The sequence below is a fragment of the Martes martes genome (genome assembly GCF_963455335.1).
Source record: "Martes martes genome assembly, chromosome: 4".
NCBI classification, from domain to species: Eukaryota; Metazoa; Chordata; class Mammalia; order Carnivora; family Mustelidae; genus Martes; species Martes martes.
In genome coordinates, this window is record NC_137891.1 from 185,456,848 (window position 1) to 185,475,256 (window position 18,409).

Consider the following 18,409-nt stretch of genomic DNA (forward strand, 5'->3'; position numbering starts at 1 on the left):
TCTCAAGTTTCTTTAGCCACTTTTCCCCCCCTCCCCCCCCATTTTTCTTCTTTTTTCTAGAACAGCTGTATTGAGATACAATTCATACATTTCACCCATTTAAAGTGTCCCATTTAATGGCTTTTATAATATTCCCACATTTGTGCAACTGTCACCACAGTCAATTGTATGATGTTTTTGTTATTCCAGAAAGAACCCTCTACCCATTAGCATCACCCTTCAGTTTCCCCCTACTCCAGCCTTAGTAATTACTAGTCTGCCTTCCAGCTCTATGGACTTGCCTATTCTGGACTTTTAATATACATGGGATCATATAGTATATGGCCTCTTGTGACTGGCCTCTTTCACTGAGGATAACATTTTTGAGTTGTGTAATATTGTTAAGCCTTTTTATATTTCACAACCATTTTATTTCTGCTTCTGGTCAGCTTTGTCTGTGTTTTTAAAAATGCAGCACCTCCGCTGAAGCAACATTCCCCAACCTGACTGGCATAAGGTGACAGAGAAATGCCACTTCAGCTCTCCTAAAAGCTCGTCTTCCTGATGCAGCCTAAGCTTTTATGAATGTGTGCTTGTCACCTTTTTTTGGTCTTTTTTTGTCTTGTGTTTTGTCTTGTTTCATTTCATTTCTCTCTGTGTACTGGCCTTTGCTAAGCCATTTCTCTCCCATCCTCAGCATTTTGACTGATTTTTGAACCAGGCACAGGACCTTAAGCTTATCACTGTTTTCTTTCTATTGGTTATCAACTATCAGTCTGCTGCCTGATGTCATTTGTAACAAGAGCTATATTAATAACAACAAAATTAAAATGTGTTGATTGAGTACTTATATGCTTGTATGCCATATAGCAATTATATGCTATTATATGCTATATGCTTATTATTAGTTTTATGCTATATAGCATATATAATATATATAGCATATCTAATAATTCTATGCTGTATAGCTAGTATGCTGTATAGCAATTACATGCTACTCATTTTTATGAATGAATTCATTTAGTCTTCATAACATTCTTTTTTTTTTTTAAGATGTATTTGTTTATTTTAGAGAGAATAAGTAAGAACGAGCTGAGGGAGGGGGAGAGGGAGAGAGAATCTCTAGCAGACTCCCCACTGAGCGCAGAGCCCAGTGTGGGGCTCTATCCCAAGACCCTGAGATCAGGACCTGAGTGGAAATCAATAGCTGGCTGTGTAACCGACTGAGTCCCCCAGGCGTCCCTTCATCTTCGTAAAATTCCGTAAATATGAATATCACTTACAGATTAATAAGCACACCCTGTCATGCATATACACATAATAATTTAAACTTGAGGAAAGAACAGAATTGAGCCCAGTGCCTTATAGCAGTCCTCTTGAAATGTCTGTCAATCTGTAGGTTTGGGGCTTTGCTCTCCAGCCCATTCATTAGAAATCCTTCATGCTTGGGGTACCGGGGTGGCTCAGTCTGTTGAGTGTCTGACTCTTGGTCTCAGCTCAGGTCTTGATCTCAGGGTTGTGAGTTTGAGCCCCGCGTTGGGGTCCAGTTTGGGCTTGGAGCCTACTTTTAACAAAATAAATAAATAAGCAATAAAGAAATCCTTCCTGCTCTGGCTTCTTGGTGCATCTCCAACCTTTTCTCTAGACACTCAGCAGGGGCTGGGGAATTGACTTGGCCATTCCTTGTGTTTGGCAAATTTAGGAAGTTCCTTTAAAAATTTTAGAAAGCTTCTTTCTCAAATGATTTCTTTCTTTCATAGTGAAATGTTTTGAGAATTACGTGGTGTTTTGAAAAATGTCCACTTAACATGAATCATAATTTTACCCATCTACGAACCTATATTAAGCATTAATATTAACACAGTAAGTATTTAGCCAATCAAGGTAAAAGCCCTTAGCCTTTTTACATTTAAGAAGAAGCTTTAGTAAAATCATTCATTTATTTATTCAGTAATAAACATTATTCAATTCCTGTTCTTTAGAAAGCCTTTATGCAAGGGCATTTGTTAAAAATGTTGATAATCTAAGTAAGCATTTAATCTTAGAACACAGTAGGCCCCTGAGTTTTAAAAGGGCTCATATGTTACCATTAGTTCTAAAATATGCTACAGAATATTAAAGTGTATATTTGTGCTGGTGTGTATATTTCTTAAACTAGTTTTGAAATATACTTGGGAATACTTTTTTATAGCTCTCCTAGATAATTTTTTTACCTCCAGACTTTGAAAGTTCATGTATTAGTTTCCTGTGGCTGGTGTAACAAATCACCACAAACTTGCTGGCTCAAAACAACAGGCGTGCGTTCTCTCCCAGTGCTCAAGGCTGGAAGTGTGACGTCGAGGTGTCCCCTGTGCCTTGCTCTCTCTGGCTCCTCGGAAGAGTCCTTCCAGCTTCCCGTGGCCGCTGGCTTCCCTTCATCTGCGGCCGCATCTCTCCCTGCGAGCCTTTACACCGCCTTCCCCTCGGTGGGTCCACGTCTTTTCTCTTCTTTTCCCACGGCTTCTCTTTCGTAAGGATGTTTGTCCGTTGGATATAGAGCCCACTGAAATAATCTGAATTATCTCCTTCTCTCAGAATCATTAGTTTCATCCTATCTGCAAAGACCCTTTTCCCAATGAAGGTCTCATCTGTTCCAGAGATGTGAGGTGGGTATCTTCTGGGGCTCATTTTTCAGCCTGCCACAGTTGGACTTTACTATTATATTATAATGTGTCACTGAAATAAATTAGATTACTTAACGTAAAAGCTTTTTGGCTAAGTATAAAAATATACTTAGTATAAAAGTATTTCTGTATATCTGAGGATATTTGATTTACAGAATAGCACAGTATTTGTGTGGCATATGGTACAGTGTCTCTGGTTTTCCTTTCACAAAGAACATATTCGGGTAATAGAGTTGTCGTGTATAACTACTGGATTAACTCTTCTGACCAGTGATTTTGGGGGGGTATTTCTTCCTTGGCTGTACCTCAAGGCCACTGAGCCGGGCCCCCATGGAGCCTTCGGGGGCAAGTCTTGTGTTGCTGACATGGTTGCCCTTGAAGCTGTTGCTCTTTTAAGTCTCTGTCTTCTCTTCTGGTTTCTGGTCTGGCCCTATAGCCCTGCCCTGAGCCCAGCCCTGCCAGACTCTGACAAACTACGTTGCCCTGGCCAACTCTCTTACCCAGGAGGCTGACACTCCCCCATAGCCCATCAGTCGCTGGGCTTCTAAGGTGACGGCATGGGACCGCCTGCCCTTGCTGGCCTGCCTTCCCTCTCCGTGCACAGCAGTTGTTGAGCTGTATTGAGCTGTGTATTCCTGCTCAGCCCAGGACCTGGTGGAGTATCAGTTATCCAAGCATTTTTAAGAAGGTTGACTCTTCATCCCCCCCACCCCGAAATGAAGTGTACATTTTCACGTGTTCTTAAATCAAGTCTGCCTTTACTTGCTACCTCTGAGTCATCATTATGTGGCCATCACACAAAATTATGTGTGACTGTTAGAGTTGTGGCTTTCGGTTTGCATGATGCGTTGCAAGTTCTGTGGTCTTCCACAGTCAAGCTGTTTTCTACCACTGCTGCCTTGAAATCCTGCAGTCTCATCTGTTCTCCGGAGACCCTTTGTTTGGGAAAAGCAGAATTTCAGAAGCTAGGTTTCTAAGGCCCAGACTGAGGGCCTTCTAGGTTCTCCAAGGCCGTTGCTTGAGAGCACTACTATAACTGCCTGGAGTCTTTTTTCTTCTCTCTTAGTCCCTAGCTCTGCTCTTGGCTGAGGTTTCCAGATAAAAGAGCAGTCACTCAGAAGTGTCCCTACTGGGGTGCCTGGGTGGCTCAGTGGGTTAAGCTTCTGCCTTCAGCTCAGGTCATGATCTCAGGGTCGTGGGATCGAGCCCGCATTGGGCTCTCTGCTCAGCGGGGAGCCTGCTTCCCCCCTCTCTCTATCTGCCTCTCTGCCTACTTGTGATATCTCTCTCTGTCAAATAAATAAACAAAATCTTTAAAAAAAAAAAAAAAAGAAAGAAGAGTCCCTACTCTGGAGTCACACATGCTTCAGTGCGTGCCCCTTTAATTTTCCTGGTTCCGTTAGTTATCATTGTGATCAGAAAGAATAGGTGTACTAGTTTTTTGTTTTTGTTTTTTTTTTTAAAGATTTTATTTATTTAACAGAGAGAGAAAAGAGGAACACAAGCGGGGGGGGCGGTGGGAGAGGGAGAAGCAGGCCTCCTGCTGAGCCGGGAGCCCAACATGGGGCTCAACTCCCAAATCTTGGTATCATGACCTCACCTGAAGGCAGACACTTAATGACTGAGCAACCCAGGTGTCCCAGTGTACTGTTTTTTTAAACACAACTTTAAAATTACTTGTTAAAAAGCACTGGGGTTAAGCTTTCTGAGCTTCATGGATTGGGAGCAGTCATTTCTGCACCTAAACTCAACTTAGTGGGAGTTCTAGCAATTTCTGTAAATGTTTTTTACTTAATACTTTGTAGCTGCTCTTGAGGGTTTTTGTTTGTTTGTTTGTTTTGTTTTTTAAGTAATCTCTGTACCCAGTATGGGGTTTGAACTCACAGCCCTGAGATCAAGAGTCACATGGTCTAATGACTGAGCCAGCCAGACACCCTGGTCTTGAGGTTTTTGTTTTTATTCATTTTCTTAAATAAACTTTCTGAAGGAATCTGGGTAAAATTGACTCATAGCTGGCCTTTCACATACACTTTCTAGGTCAGTTTAGGCCTTTATCAATGGGTTCACTAGTGCCTACATTTCCATGAGATGGAAGAACTATGTGTTTTTCTGTTACCCTCTAGAGTAGAGCCTTACATATTGTTTTTCTGTATTCAAGGCTGTGAGGATGCTCAGGAGTAAATGAAAAAGTGTTTTAATTTCCACTTGTGGCCCTGAACCATTTCCGCTTGTGATCAGACATAGATCTTTCCGAACTGACACATCATTATCATTCACAAAAACAGCATAAATGATCCAGATTCATGCATCCAGCGGTAGTTATTCTCTCTGTGGCCAGAGTTCTACTCATTCTGTAGGGGATTGGTTTTGCTCAGTCCTAAGGAGTCAGCCTTCCCTCAGGAACACAGGGCTTAGATCCACAGCAGCCTTGCTTTCTTTATGGCCTTTAAAATCTAATATTGTTCGTAATGGACTGCAATTATTTAATATTTAGCATGGATGCAGTCTAACTCAGGCTTTTTCTACCATTATTATAATGGCTATAATTGCGAAAGGATGCTTTGGGGTAGGAGAAACTGCCAGATGCAATGCCATTTGATCTAAAAAGGTCACAGCAAAAGGGACATTTAAATTAAGTTATAAATTACAATTGAAGAACAATATTTTGATGTGTGAGACCAGAGATGTCAGAGCAGGGAGATGTAATTCATGGGTTCATTATAGAACAGAGGTGCCTGACAGCTGAGCCATGCCAAAAGGAAAATTTATTTGCAACATCACGCAGACCAAAAACGGCAGCTAAGATGAGAAGCCAGAGCAGAAACTTGAAGCCTTATGTTAATACACAGAGTTTGTGCTAATATGACTGCCCGAGTTCCTGTGATGCTTAATGATTGCTGTAATACAAATGAGGTATTTGGACATGTGCACATTTTCTGTCTTATTTAAATTAAGACCCCGTCCTTGCTTTATAAAATAACATACTTTATAACTAGGCATTAAGGTTGCTTCTCACCTCTCTGTCCAATATACAGATTTGCTGAAATTTCAGAACTGTTAGGCAGCAGGGCTAACGCTTAAAACTGGATCTCCATCCATGGCAGCTTTGAGGAAGGATGTAATTTAATGTTTATAGCAATCCATGAGAAGTTCAATCATGAGTTAATTAAACTGTAGGCAGTCATTAAGTATTATTTATTCTTTCGAGAAGCTTGCCAGTAAAGCACTTATATATATTAAATTATAGAAAGTAATAAGCAGGGAATGATTTGTCAGGCAGAGCGAGAGTAGCACATTTAACTTGGGCAATTATGCAGAAATGTGTTTTTCTTCTTGGGGCATGATCCTTCCTTGCTGTTAATCACAGAGAGGTCAGAAGCTGTAAGGAGCCCGTGGCGGGGGTGTCGTCTCCAGCACTGTACAGCAGGTGCTCTGTTGAACTTGGGGTTGCTGAGCAGTCTTTGATAAGAGACGTGTGCCCATGATGATGCCTCTGCACAGTTGATAGCCTTTTGACATTTCACGTATCTTGTCACATATCTCATTTCATACCTTCCATTGTCTTTTGACACAACTGTGGGAGAGTGGTGTGAGGCCCATTTGGTAGATGAAAACCTCAGCTCAGCCAGTTTGTGACAAAACTGATAACAAGAATCTGTCTCCTTCCTCAGATCCTGTGCTGTGTTCACTAGGCATTGACAGAGGCATTGACAATGGGACGGCTTATATAGGAGGGGCGGCTGGGTGCCCATGGTTGTTGAAAGCTTTTTACGCAGCTGACCAAATGCATCCAGTCACATGTGGTATCATAGTCTTTGGCTCCGTGTGGGGGTTTAGATTGTTACAGTAGAACCAAATCAGGCTGCCCTTGTTTTTAGCACCAAATCCCCCACGAGATCAACTCTGCCCGTTCAGTCCTGCCGGTCCTTGCTAGCACAGTGTCTGGCATAGGGGAGGTCTGTAGCGACTCTTGCTGAGAGGGTGGAGGACCAGGAGCATGTGGTGCGTGCGGCCGGCCTCTGAGGCTGGGACGTCCCGCTGGACCTCAAGGGCGCTGGAAGGTGTGGTAGAGGAGCGCCGGACACCTGATAGGGGAACAGTCCTGTTTGCTGTCTCACAGTGAACAAACCAAAAGTGAAGAAAAGAACACAGCCTGAGGATTCTGTGGTGCCAGCCCAGGGGACCAAAGGTGGAACTGGTGGAAAACAGCAAATCAGGGATGGTTCCTTGATGGAGTGACTTGAAAGGCTTGGAGATTGGTGACGTATCACCGTTTTGTTATCGCATTCCTCGCCTAGTGACCTGTGGTTTAGGGGAAGACAGATTTTGCTTGTGTAAAAGTGCAGACTTGCGGTTCAGTGATGTGGAAGCAACAGATTTACAAGTATCTGCCTCTCTGATCATTGGATTATACACCCCCACCCGGGATGATGAATCTGAAAACGGTGGTTTCAGCTGAACGACATCTGCTTTAGTGGCTGGCAGGGTGATGGGGGTGGTGTGAGATCTAAATGCTTCTCCCACCAATAGCTTGTAAACCTTGGCAGCTGGTTGAGTAATGATGTTGTATCTTGGTCCCTGTATTTTGTGATGATTTTTTCCCAGTCGCTCCGGAACAGTACAGTTTGCTATACTCTACATTAAAACTATATTCAACCCCAGAATTTACTAGCCCTGCCTGGTTGCAAAATGGACAGAAGGGTTTACTTATCTTGCTTTAATTGCTTTTCCAAGGCTACAAAGTGAAACTGTAAGACATTTGAGGGATTCCCCCCCTGTCTTCATTGCCATTTCTTTGAGCAGTTTTCTCTGGGGATATGGTAGAAAATTTTATTCACATTAAAGGACCTTTTTACCTCAGCGATAGTGAGAAGCCTGTGCTCCATTTCCTCACTATATAGATGTATCTGTATGGTTGTGATCAGGTATTTAAAATTTGAAACCCACATGTTTTCCACAAGGTGAAATTATTATAATTTGTTAGAGCTTGATGCTGTATTAGAGGAGAATTTTTTAATGGCTTTTTTTTTTTTTGAGATTTAAGGTAGCCAATATTTTCATAGGTTTAATTCTAATGTACATAAAGAATACAGTTGAAATATCCAGTTTAGCCCTTCCTCAAACGTTATTTTGGCTCGAGTCTGAAGAAGGGAAATCTTCATAACCATCTAGAAAACCCTCCTTCTTTTAAAAGAGCTTACTTGTTGCCTCATACATGGACCGAAGAAGGTAGTACCCACCCTGTGAGGACCCTAGAGTTTGAATGTGAGAGTTAGATAGACGTGTTATACCAAACTGGTACTTTACAGTGCCTCTCACAGGTTATCCCTTCTCACTCCTCCATTCCTGATGTGCGTGTCGGTGTTCTCCAAAGGTGTATCTCTTCCTGGCACCTAGAGTAGCATCTGGCCCAGTTTAGCACTAGGTACATGTCTGTGGAAGGAATGAAGGATGTCCTGAACTCCAGTAATTTTCCCAAGGTGGTCAAAACTGATCTTCACTTTTGTGAAGCCGTGAGGGCCATAACAACTTTTAGTATGTTAAAAGTATATCTTTAATCAAATATAATTTAAGGATTTCTGTAAAGATGTAAAACTTTCAGAATGTTCTCAGACAAGATTCCTAGAACGTAGAATTAAATATTTATAACATTCAGAAGAAGGCGAAGGTGTGGAAAGGTTCGGTTGGGTTCCCTAGGAAGAGGGCGGGGCAGAGCCACCCCTTGACAACGGGCTTTTGGACTAGCGTTTATGAATTATTGATGATAGCACAATAATACCCTAACTTCATTTGTTCAGTAAATATTTCATCACTGTTGGTAAATAATCCCATATCTCTGGCTTTTCAAATATGTCTTGGTAGAGGTGTGGGAGCAGACACTAAATATTTATTGGGTTTATATCATGGAAAGGTCAGGAGCAGGAATATTTTAAGAGGACGGGCAGACAGTCAATCAAATGAAAGGAGGGAATTGCCCATTATTTAGAGAACGAGTAGCGGAAGGAAGCCCAGGTTACCTCACACGCGTGGCAACGGCTTCTTCAGGGCTAAGTGTGGTGAGAAATGAAGATTTGTGAAGGAAGTGTGAATACTGGGATATGTTTAGGGAACAAATAAGCAGCTCACTAGAAATTTAACTGAGGGTGCCGTGTGTGCATTGGGCAGCTTTTGTAACAAACCACACAGCCAGAAGTTCAGCAGATCGTTGGGAACGTTTCTTGCAGCTCCCATTCAAAGCTTGCCTTGGTTCACCGAAAGTCTGGAATGGCCCAGGGATTAATGACATTTGATTTAGCTTCATTCTGCAGTACACTTTTGGAACAGGCCTTATGTTCTTAAGAGTAATTTCCTATCAACCATATAAGACTTTAAATTTTAAAATTTTTTCTGTGTGCTATACCAGTATTTTAGTCAAATTTTAAGTTATTAACATGAATAATTTTGTGAAACATAAGTGATTTTGTTTATAGTTTAACAGTCTGGCCCCCCCCCCGCCCCGCCGAAAGGCTACTGTTTAATCCAGAAAATTGAGTAGAGACTGCTTCCTTTCTTTTACTCTTTCCTTTTAAAAACAAATCACTAATACTCGTTTAGTGTATTATGTGCCAGGTGCAGTGCTAAGCAATTTACATGTGTTTTCTAATGTTATCCTTAATACCCTAAGACGTAGACGTTATTATTATACTCATTTTTAAAGATGACAACATTAAGTCTCAGAGAGGATAAGTAAGTCGCTGGATTCTAGTAATAGAGCTAGAATTTGAGTCCAGATAATCTGGCTCCAGAGTCCATGGCTCTTCATAATTACCTCATGTACTATAATTACCTCTTAAGAAATGTTGTTAATTTTCCATAAGCTTTTTATTAAGAATTTATGATTTGATCAACTAGAATTGATTTCAGATTATCACTAATATATGTGCTTTTAAAAAAATTAAATAGGCATGCAGTTTTTTCTTTTATTCAGTTCTGGTCCACATTGTTAAGGTCATATTATAGATTCTTATTGTATTATAGAATCTTATTGTATTATAGAACTTGACAGGTATCTGCTTGGTCTGGATTTTGAGCAAAGTTTGAAAATCTAACTTTAATTTCATCTTTTTATACTGCTGAAGTAAGTCTAGATTAAGGTCTAATGATGAATGTTATTAAAATATATAAGTTAATATCTAGCATTCATATTCAGTAGATACACCCCCTACACACACACACACACACACACACACACACACACACACACAAAAAAAATACCACCATCAAAACAGAATCCAGGGGTGCCTGGGTGGCTCATTGGGTTAAACCTCTGCCTTTGGCTCAGGTCATGATCTCAGGGTTCTGGGATCAAGCCCCGCATCGGGCTCCCTGCTCAGCGGGGAGCCTGCTTCCCCCTCTCACTCTGCCTGCCTCTCTGCCTACCTATGATCTCTCGATCTCTCTCTCTGTCAAATTAAAAACAAAACAAACAAAAAAAAGCAGAATCCAACAATCTAACATTGATTGTTGTAGGTATTTCGTTTTGTTTTAAGGTAGTGACTTATTGTTATAGTTAATATATAGTCTGGATTTCCTTGGACCTGGGTTTAAAATAAATGGAGTCCTCCAAACTGTGAGAATACTCAGGAGATTTTAATTTTTAATACCTCTGTTTCTCTGAATGTGCAATGAAAATGGATATTTGTGATATCTCTTCCATTAGCAGTTGAATAGTTAGAAGAGAGACTGGCTGTGTATGTTTCAAATATTATTTTAGCTTATTCAATAAATATTTACTGCAGGCTTACTATATGCCCAGCCCTGGATCTGTAGCAGTTGGTAAGAAGGCAGTTTGCACATCCTTCTTAGGAGTCTTCTACTAAAGAGGGGAAATCCTGTGCTCTCTCCTCTTTCTTGTGTGTCTGTAGTTCTTTATTTACACCTAGGTATTAGCGATTACTATCATCTGCTCGATCTTGTCATCTCCTATGTATTGTGTCCCCATGACACATCCTTAGGAGTTTGCAAGTTTCCTGCAAATAAAAACTGTGGTTTGCTAAGGTGTGGACCTTATTCATTCTGAGTTTGCAGCTGATGCTTGTGAATTGTTCAGATAAGGGATTGAAACATGGGTGAGAAGATTGGAAGGTCTGCTCCATGACAATAGGGATGCCTTTGTCTGTGGGCCCAGGGTCTAGTACATCGCATGGAATGCAGTAGGCACTTTGTCAACTTCAAGCCGAATGAATTCGAATCAACTGAGATTTAGATTTGGGTTGAGTTTGCACAGGGACAATAGTTGAAGGCATTTATTTATTAACTTAGCCAGTAGTTCTCTTAGATCTCCATGTGCTACGGACTGTGTTAGGCGCTAGAGATAAGATCTTAGCCAAAACGGATTCCGTCTGTAAAGGAAAGCCAGATTTCCCGTGAGAATTTTGGAGGAATGGCCACAGTTAGGGGAGGTAGATTAAGCAAGAGGATCTTTCTGTCTGTTATTTCATTCCATTGTCTACAGGTTGAAACTCTGGAACTAGAAGGGGGTTGGGGTCACATGAACCAAGAGAAGAATGTCTTTGCAAGATAGAGAGGGTGAGTGGTGTCAGGCACTGCCTGGGGTTGGAAAGCATATGGAGTGGAGGAAGTTTATTACCTTTAATGAGAGAGAAGTCTGGTCCTAGAAGGAGAGTGTAGATAAACCAGCATCTTCATTCACATGTATTGCTAGTATACTGTTAAAGAGCTTCATTAAAAAGCTCTTACAGTTCAGATACTTGAAAAAAAAAATTTTAAGTGAAATTACTGCAGTTGAAAGACTTCAGAGATGCTGAAAGGAAATAACATAATTCAGAAGGTTTTGAACTGCCTTTTGGGGGGAATGGGACAAGAGTGGGTAGAAATCACACTGGTTGGAGTCCTGGCTTTACAGCCTACTGGTTTAGTGCAGTGAGCACCTTTGACCTTTCTGTGCCTCAGTTTTCTCATCAATAAAATGGGGTGACTGTAGTTCCTGCCCTATGAGCTTAAATGAGAAAATACCTTTCTCATAGGATTAAGAAAGAATAAGTACATGGATTATGCTCCCCACTCTGTCTGGCCACATATTCAGAAAGTGTTTGTTACTGTTGTTCTGAATCCTATTCCTGTTCTTGCCAAAGTGTTCTCTACCTTACCTGCCTCCCTTTCCCAGAACAGCTGGAACTGGGGGCAGGGGGCCGTTGGAAGAGAATGAATTCTCTTGCTGACAAACGTGCCCTTTCCGTGGTTCTTCTGTCGGAACAACTGCAGGGCTTCTGTTTTATTGGTTTGCTTCCGGATCTGTTACTCGGCACGCTTCACTAACGGAAGTTGTTGTTGTTGTTTTAGCTACATGAGAGTGGGTACGATGCGGGCAAAGCCCTGCAGCGCCTGGTGAAGAAGCCTGTGCCCAAGCTGATCGAAAAGTGCTGGACGGAGGATGAAGTGGTGAGTGCGGATGGGGTGGTCTTGTGGCTGGTGTCACCGGGCTGTTGGCTTCTCAAGTGTGCCCTCCCTGTGCCTCTGGGGACTGTCCATGGTAGCCATTAGTCAAAGGAAAGAGCCTGCAAGCGTCATAATTGTACAGAGAGACTTGATCTTAGTCACCTTAGTGGGAAGGGTTTTCTCAGGTTTCATGGAAAGAGAAGAGATTGGGAGTGTTGGCTGGCTGGTTTTAGCAAGCCAGTTTTTGATCCCTCCCCATTTTAAAACCCAGCATTTTTAAACCAGTTGATACATATCCTTAAGTGGAGCCAGTGACTTGCAGGAAGCATAGACCTGATTATGTAAATACAGTGGCTCGTACATATTCATCCTGTCATTATGGCCCATCAGAGAAGGTGGGGAGATAAAATACGTGCCCACAAATACAGATTTGAATGCCCATGGATTCCTGTCCCAGCAGACCGAGTTCTCATGAAGCTACATCCCCATCTTGTGACTTCTGAAAGGTATTGCTGTAAAAGACTTACAGATTCCTTGTACTTTTGTTACTTCAGTCTTGTGTCTGAGTGTTACTGCTTGACATTTGCCCTTTAGGTTGAAAAATTAAGATGAAGGCTGGCACTGATAGACATATCAATTGTAAGCTTGTTGCTGATACTTTCAAATATGCTAAGAAAGAATGTTGAAAAACTTTTCTGTGCTTTCCTAATCTTGCTCTTTTCATTTTTTATTTATTAAGTACTTACTGTGTGCGAGGTGCTGTGTTAGGACCATATCAAGAACAAAAGGTCCCTCGGGGGCACCTGGGTGGCTCAGTGGGTTAAGCCTCTGCCTTTGGCTCGGGTCATGGTCTCAGGGTCCTGGGATCGAGCCCCTCATCAGGCTCTTTGCTCAGCGGGGAGCCTGCTTCTCCCCCCCCCCCACCCCTCCCCCGCCTCTCTGCCTACTTGTGATCTTTGTCTGTCAAATAAATAAATAAAATCTTAAAAAACAAAACAAAAGGCCCCTCCTCATGAGGCTTATGTTTTAAGAGGAGAGACCATCTATAAATCAATATATGTCAAGTGGTAGCACACCTGTGTGCTGAGGAGAATAGCGTAGGTAAGGAGGATGGAGAATAAACTGGGGGAGTGGGGAGGTGCTGTCTTCAGTAAGGAGCGGAGGAAGGGCCCTGGTAAGAACCATTTGAGTGGAGACCTTAGTGCAAAGATAAGCCTTTTGGATCATGCCAGGGGAAGAGAAGTCTGGGTCCTGGCATGGTCAAGAAGTAGGCAGGAATGTGTCTGGAGGGGGAGGGGAGGGGGACGGCAGGCGGTGGATCATGTGTGCCCCGTGGACGGATGGTCGGCGCCTTGCTCTTTGGTCTGCATGGGCAGATTCTGAGCAGAGGGGTGACTTGATCTGCTGGTGGGGCGCATTCTGGCCCGAGTCACAAGTGGGCTTCCGGGGCAATTGCGAGTTTCCGGGCCCGAGCCCAGTGACCGAAGAGCACGGCATCAGTGCTGGGGAGAAGTGGTGAGATCCTGGGTGCGGGCTGGAGCAAGAGCCGAGAGGATATGTTCAAGGAAAGGTGGGGAGGGGGTGGCGAGTGGAAGCAGCGAAGCGGACTAGGAGGCCGCAGGGAGGGACCGAAGCAGCCCCGAAGGTTTGGTTAGAGAGCTTTGTCAGGAGTCCATTAACACTTGCGGCTGACCAGATGCATGAGGAAGTTGGTGCTGCTGTTCGGAAATTAAATATTTAAATGCTTTACATGATCAGTCAAGAGTTGGAAACTTCTTAAACGTTTGTTATTCAGATAGTGGCAGAGTAAAAATGTGAGATTTGTTTTGTCAAGTCTGATGTTGTTTTTCACTGTGGACCCATTTGTGTGAGAAGGAGAGAATTTTGACTGATAAAAATTTAAGATTCTCAAACAGCCTTGTTGCAAGAAAGAGGCAAGGAGGTGGAGAGGATGGAAGGAGTGTGTGAAAGGCCGTTGCCGCGGGGCCCCCGCCGGTGCCTGTGCTGGGAGCCCTTCTCGGCCCTCCCTCACCTTCACCTTAAGGCTTCTCAGCGGCCAGGAGCTCCAGGTGCTCTCTCTGCGGCCCGTCCTGCTCTTGGGGTATAAGGACTCCCGCTTAAAGGAAAGCCGCCTTCCTCTTCCTGCCACACTTGCCTCTCTTGGGCACAGCGTGGCCTGTATCTCTGCTGCTGCTGCGGCTTGGGGACTTGAGGCAGCCCGTGGGACAGAAAGGGGAGTCTTGGACATCGGAGAAGGCCTGACTTTCTTTTGAAAAGTGAAACGCGACTCCAGATTGCTGCACATTCCGAGGACGTGGTAATGATCCCTAACTGCGTGAATCCTTGTCTTTCCGGCGCATTTTTGTCATGGTTGCTTCTTGTTTTGGTTGGAGTTTTGAGAAATGTGCTGGCACTCATCCAGTCCTTGCAGAACCCAGGGATCAAATGCTTCCCTTATTTGTAGGAAGTTCAGCTTCACTTTCTAAAACCTGGAAAGCAAATGAGCAAGAGGGCTTGAGTAAATGATAGGCTGAAGGCAGCTTCTTACGAACGTTTCCAAGTCAAATCTTTGACCAGCTTATGTGGCAGCCAGGCACGAGCACTCGTGGACCTCTGCCTTGGCCTGGTTTTGGCTGTGAGAACATAAACTGCTGTGTGCATGTGGCCCTTCTGGTTGAATTCCCCACATCAGCTCACCCCAGGAATCACAGGAATAAGCAAAGCAAGTGTGTCCCAACGAAGCTAAGGACATGGGCCTAACTCCTGTTCTGTACCCTCCCCCCACCCCCAGAGTAACATTTTAGTTATTTTTAAGCGTCATTGCCTCCAGGATACCGGTTTGATCAAACTGCAGCCACGTCGATGAGGCCGCCTTCGCGCCGTCTTCTGAGCTGCTTCCGCTGCTCGCCTGTGTCTGCCGGCAGCTTGCCCTTGCTTTCTCCTGCTGCCGCCGCCCGCTCTGTCCCCGCAGCTCTGCTTCCGCGTTGATTGCCTTCCTTGCTGGCGAACTTGCTAAGAGCGAGGCCTTCACTGATGGTGAGACCAGCGTCTGGTAGAGAAGCATGTTTTTGTCCAAGAGGGACTTGAAGAATATTGACAGGTCTTTATTTAAGATGAGTGTTTTTAAAGATGCTTTACCATAATTAAGATTGTCTTCAGTCTAACATTTTAAAACTTGTGATAGTTAATAATTATGCATCAGAGAAAAACTTTTATGTGCACCCAAAGCTGACCTTAGAAGTTTTACTTTTGGAAAAAAAATTCCCGTATTATTAATGATAGCACCACCCACCATCTCTTCATCCTAGGTCTTTCAGATAATCACCAATTCTTGAGATTTTAGGCCTCAAAATTACACAGTGGGAGGCCTTTCATTTTACATTTTCTCTCAGTGATTCCTTTGATGGCTTGTGTGTGTGTAGGTACAATATTTCTCACCAAAGTTTCTTTGGGGCTGAGATACTTTAAGTCTTGTGGAATGGATGCCAGGTTTGTGGCAGTTTCTGTCGAATTCTAGGCCCGAAACTGCACTCTGCTTTAGTGCAGTGACTGAGAAACATGTCGGTAGCGGGCTCGAGGTGGTCTCTCAGGCTGAAAAAACTGGGTCAGATCAGAGAGGCATTTTCAAAGAGATGCTGGGTCAGTTGGATGGAGCCGAAGTCAACAGCCGGCGCCTGTCTTTGGGGGCCGCACTGACGGTTAACCAGTCTCACTCACATTATGCTGAAAATATTATTCCATTTCAGGAAGCCATTTAAATCAGTAAAACTTATGAAGAGAAAGAGGAGAAAAATACTGATCAGAACATTAAAAAAAAGAAACTCTAGATTATTAGGTTTTTAATTAAACATGGTGAACACATTTAAATATAACACAAAGGCCCCAGGCTGAACTGCACCTAATCGAAACAGATTAAGTCACCCTTCCATGCTCGGGTAGTTATTAATTCTGCTTATTTATGCACGCAAGCTGAAGGTAGCATTTGCTGCTGCTGTGCTGGTGCTTATTGCGCTGGGATTCCATTGCTGCTTGGCGCTGTGCGCTTAATTAGCATTCAGCTGTTGATTATGGAAATACTGGGGACGCTAATTGAATTCTTCTTAAAATTCAGGGCCTGCATTTTCCTTGTGGAGTTTAGCCTGACTTGCAAGGTTGTAAGAGTGGGTGCTCTGCTGAGCTGTGTATGCACTTCACCCTTTGCTTCCCATCCACTTGGCTGTGTTTGTTTTGGAAATTATTTTCATGTTGAAGCAGCTTTCAGCAAAATTCCAGGTGTTCCAGAAGGTAAAGGTTTTGTTGCTTACAATGTTCCCGCAGAGCGTTCATTCCATGTCACTGTGGGTAACTATAACTTTTATCTGGAAGTATGTTTTCCCTTAAAATATTTTATGCCAATTTTGGTGTACTATATTGAGTGAACAATATAGACACAAATAATCTAAAATGTTGATGCATAGCCAGTTAATCCATGGTGTGGTGGTAGACTTACAATGGCCACGTACATGGATTTACAAATCATAAATTTTAAAACCTCTAAACTTTCCTTCAGTTTAAAGCTCAGCATTATCATAAATATAAATGAAAATCCTTCTTTCAAAATTGACATGGTGCGGCAGACTAATTTTCTGAGTATTTGTAAACCAATGAACCCGTGTGGCTGGTCGAGGAATTGCGTCCGCAGGACACGCCAGCTGTCTGCGTGGTGTCTCTCCCAGCAGCGTCTTCAGAGGCCTTTGTTAGGCCCTTTTTGGAATGTCTGCTTGAAAACATTGTTTTCATTGTTCAGTCTTTTTAAGCCAGGCATCTGGATGTGCCAGAAGACAGAGCTGCTTAGTGGAGCAAAAATACAATGAATTTTTATTTACTGTTTGTGTGGCAGCTGTAGAAAATGGAATCCACAGCAAAACCAAAGGTCCTATAGCAGTGGGAGGTTGGAGGTGAGAGCAGAGATGGAGACAGTGGCGAGGGGGAAGAGAAGCATCTGCCCTCAGCCTGCAGTTACAATCCTGTGAGTTTTAAGGTGTCCATAATTTTGGTGTTTAGTTTTAAATTGTATATTTTCGATATAGGGGAAAGCTTAATTGCATGATGCTAATTTTTAGGAATGGGCGGATTTCCAGAGTTATTGAGTATTTTATATAGTCATTCCAAAGTGTGGGTGATAGGAAGATCCTGTAGGTCATCCGATATGAACCCATTCATTTTTTCTTCATTTGTAATTTTATATGAATTTTAATTCTGTTGTTAGAATATCATGAAAACATTAAAAGGGATTGAAACCTCACTCCCATCTCACGTTCCTAGTTTCATGCTCTCTTTGTGTCTTTGTTCGTGTACGTAGATTGGTTTATGTGTTTGTAAACTTACATAAATGGAATCATTATATTGAAATTCTCACTTTCACAAGAAGTCTTAATCTGAGAATATTTGTAGTTCACCTGGAACCCGAAATAGGGATATACTGTATTTAGTGCAACACATAATAGGCAATAGTAAATTTTAAATAGAATTGACGTTTTTTTCTTTTTTTCTTTTTCTCCCAATTTACTACCCTTCCTCTAATTTTAAGTTAATTGGTTCTGCCTCTTGTGAATCACTTAATTCTGGAATATGAAAGTAGGAAAGATAAGAGAAGCATGAAATGTTGGCATATTATTTATACATAAGTAATACACATATTATTCACTCATGTTATGTGTTCTTATGGTCCATGGCAAAAGTCAGCCCTTAGTATTAAGAGAGGGAAAGGTAGCCCAGCTGGCTCAGTTGGAAAAGCAAGCAAAGTGACTCTTGATCTCGGGTTTGTAAATTTCAGCCCCACATAGGGTATAAGAGATTACTTTAAAAAATAAAATCTTTAAGAATAAATAAATAATAAGTAAATAAGGAAAATGTAGATACAGGTAAATTGGTGTAATGCTTTAAGTATTAATGAAATTGAACTCTTTTTCCCATGATTGATGCCCATCATCAGCCTTTGGGTCAAACCCTTTTTTAAACAAATCGATAGTGTGAATAGAATGGAGTTTATTGTCAAGTCCATTTGACAATGAGACAGTGAATTAAAAATCAATTATATGTTCAGAAGATTGGTGTCAGGCAATCAATTTTGTCAGTTTGCAGAGATGTTCTACTGCATAACAACCCGTAAAGAGAAATGCATTTTAAAATCCTTTAGTAAATGAGATGGGCCACGCACTAGAAGGAGAGAGATATTTCAAAAATTTATTTCAGTATTTCATGTCAATAGAAGTTGCCTCTGGATTAAATCTACAAATTCAGCAGTGACCTTGCCTTTCACATACATGGCTTTATTGCTTTCTAGGCTT

At 42.3% G+C, this 18,409-nt stretch overlaps 1 protein-coding gene across 1 annotated transcript in view; it reads left to right on the top strand.

Annotated features, from left to right (window-relative positions):
• The window catches only part of RERE (arginine-glutamic acid dipeptide repeats), a 308,722-nt gene that overhangs the window by 205,752 nt on the left and 84,561 nt on the right, over nt 1-18,409 (top strand). Inside the window, exon 11 of the mRNA XM_080801487.1 lies at nt 11,985-12,083. Coding sequence (XP_080657613.1) covers nt 11,985-12,083 — 99 coding nt within the window. The remainder of the gene's footprint in view (nt 1-11,984; nt 12,084-18,409) is intronic.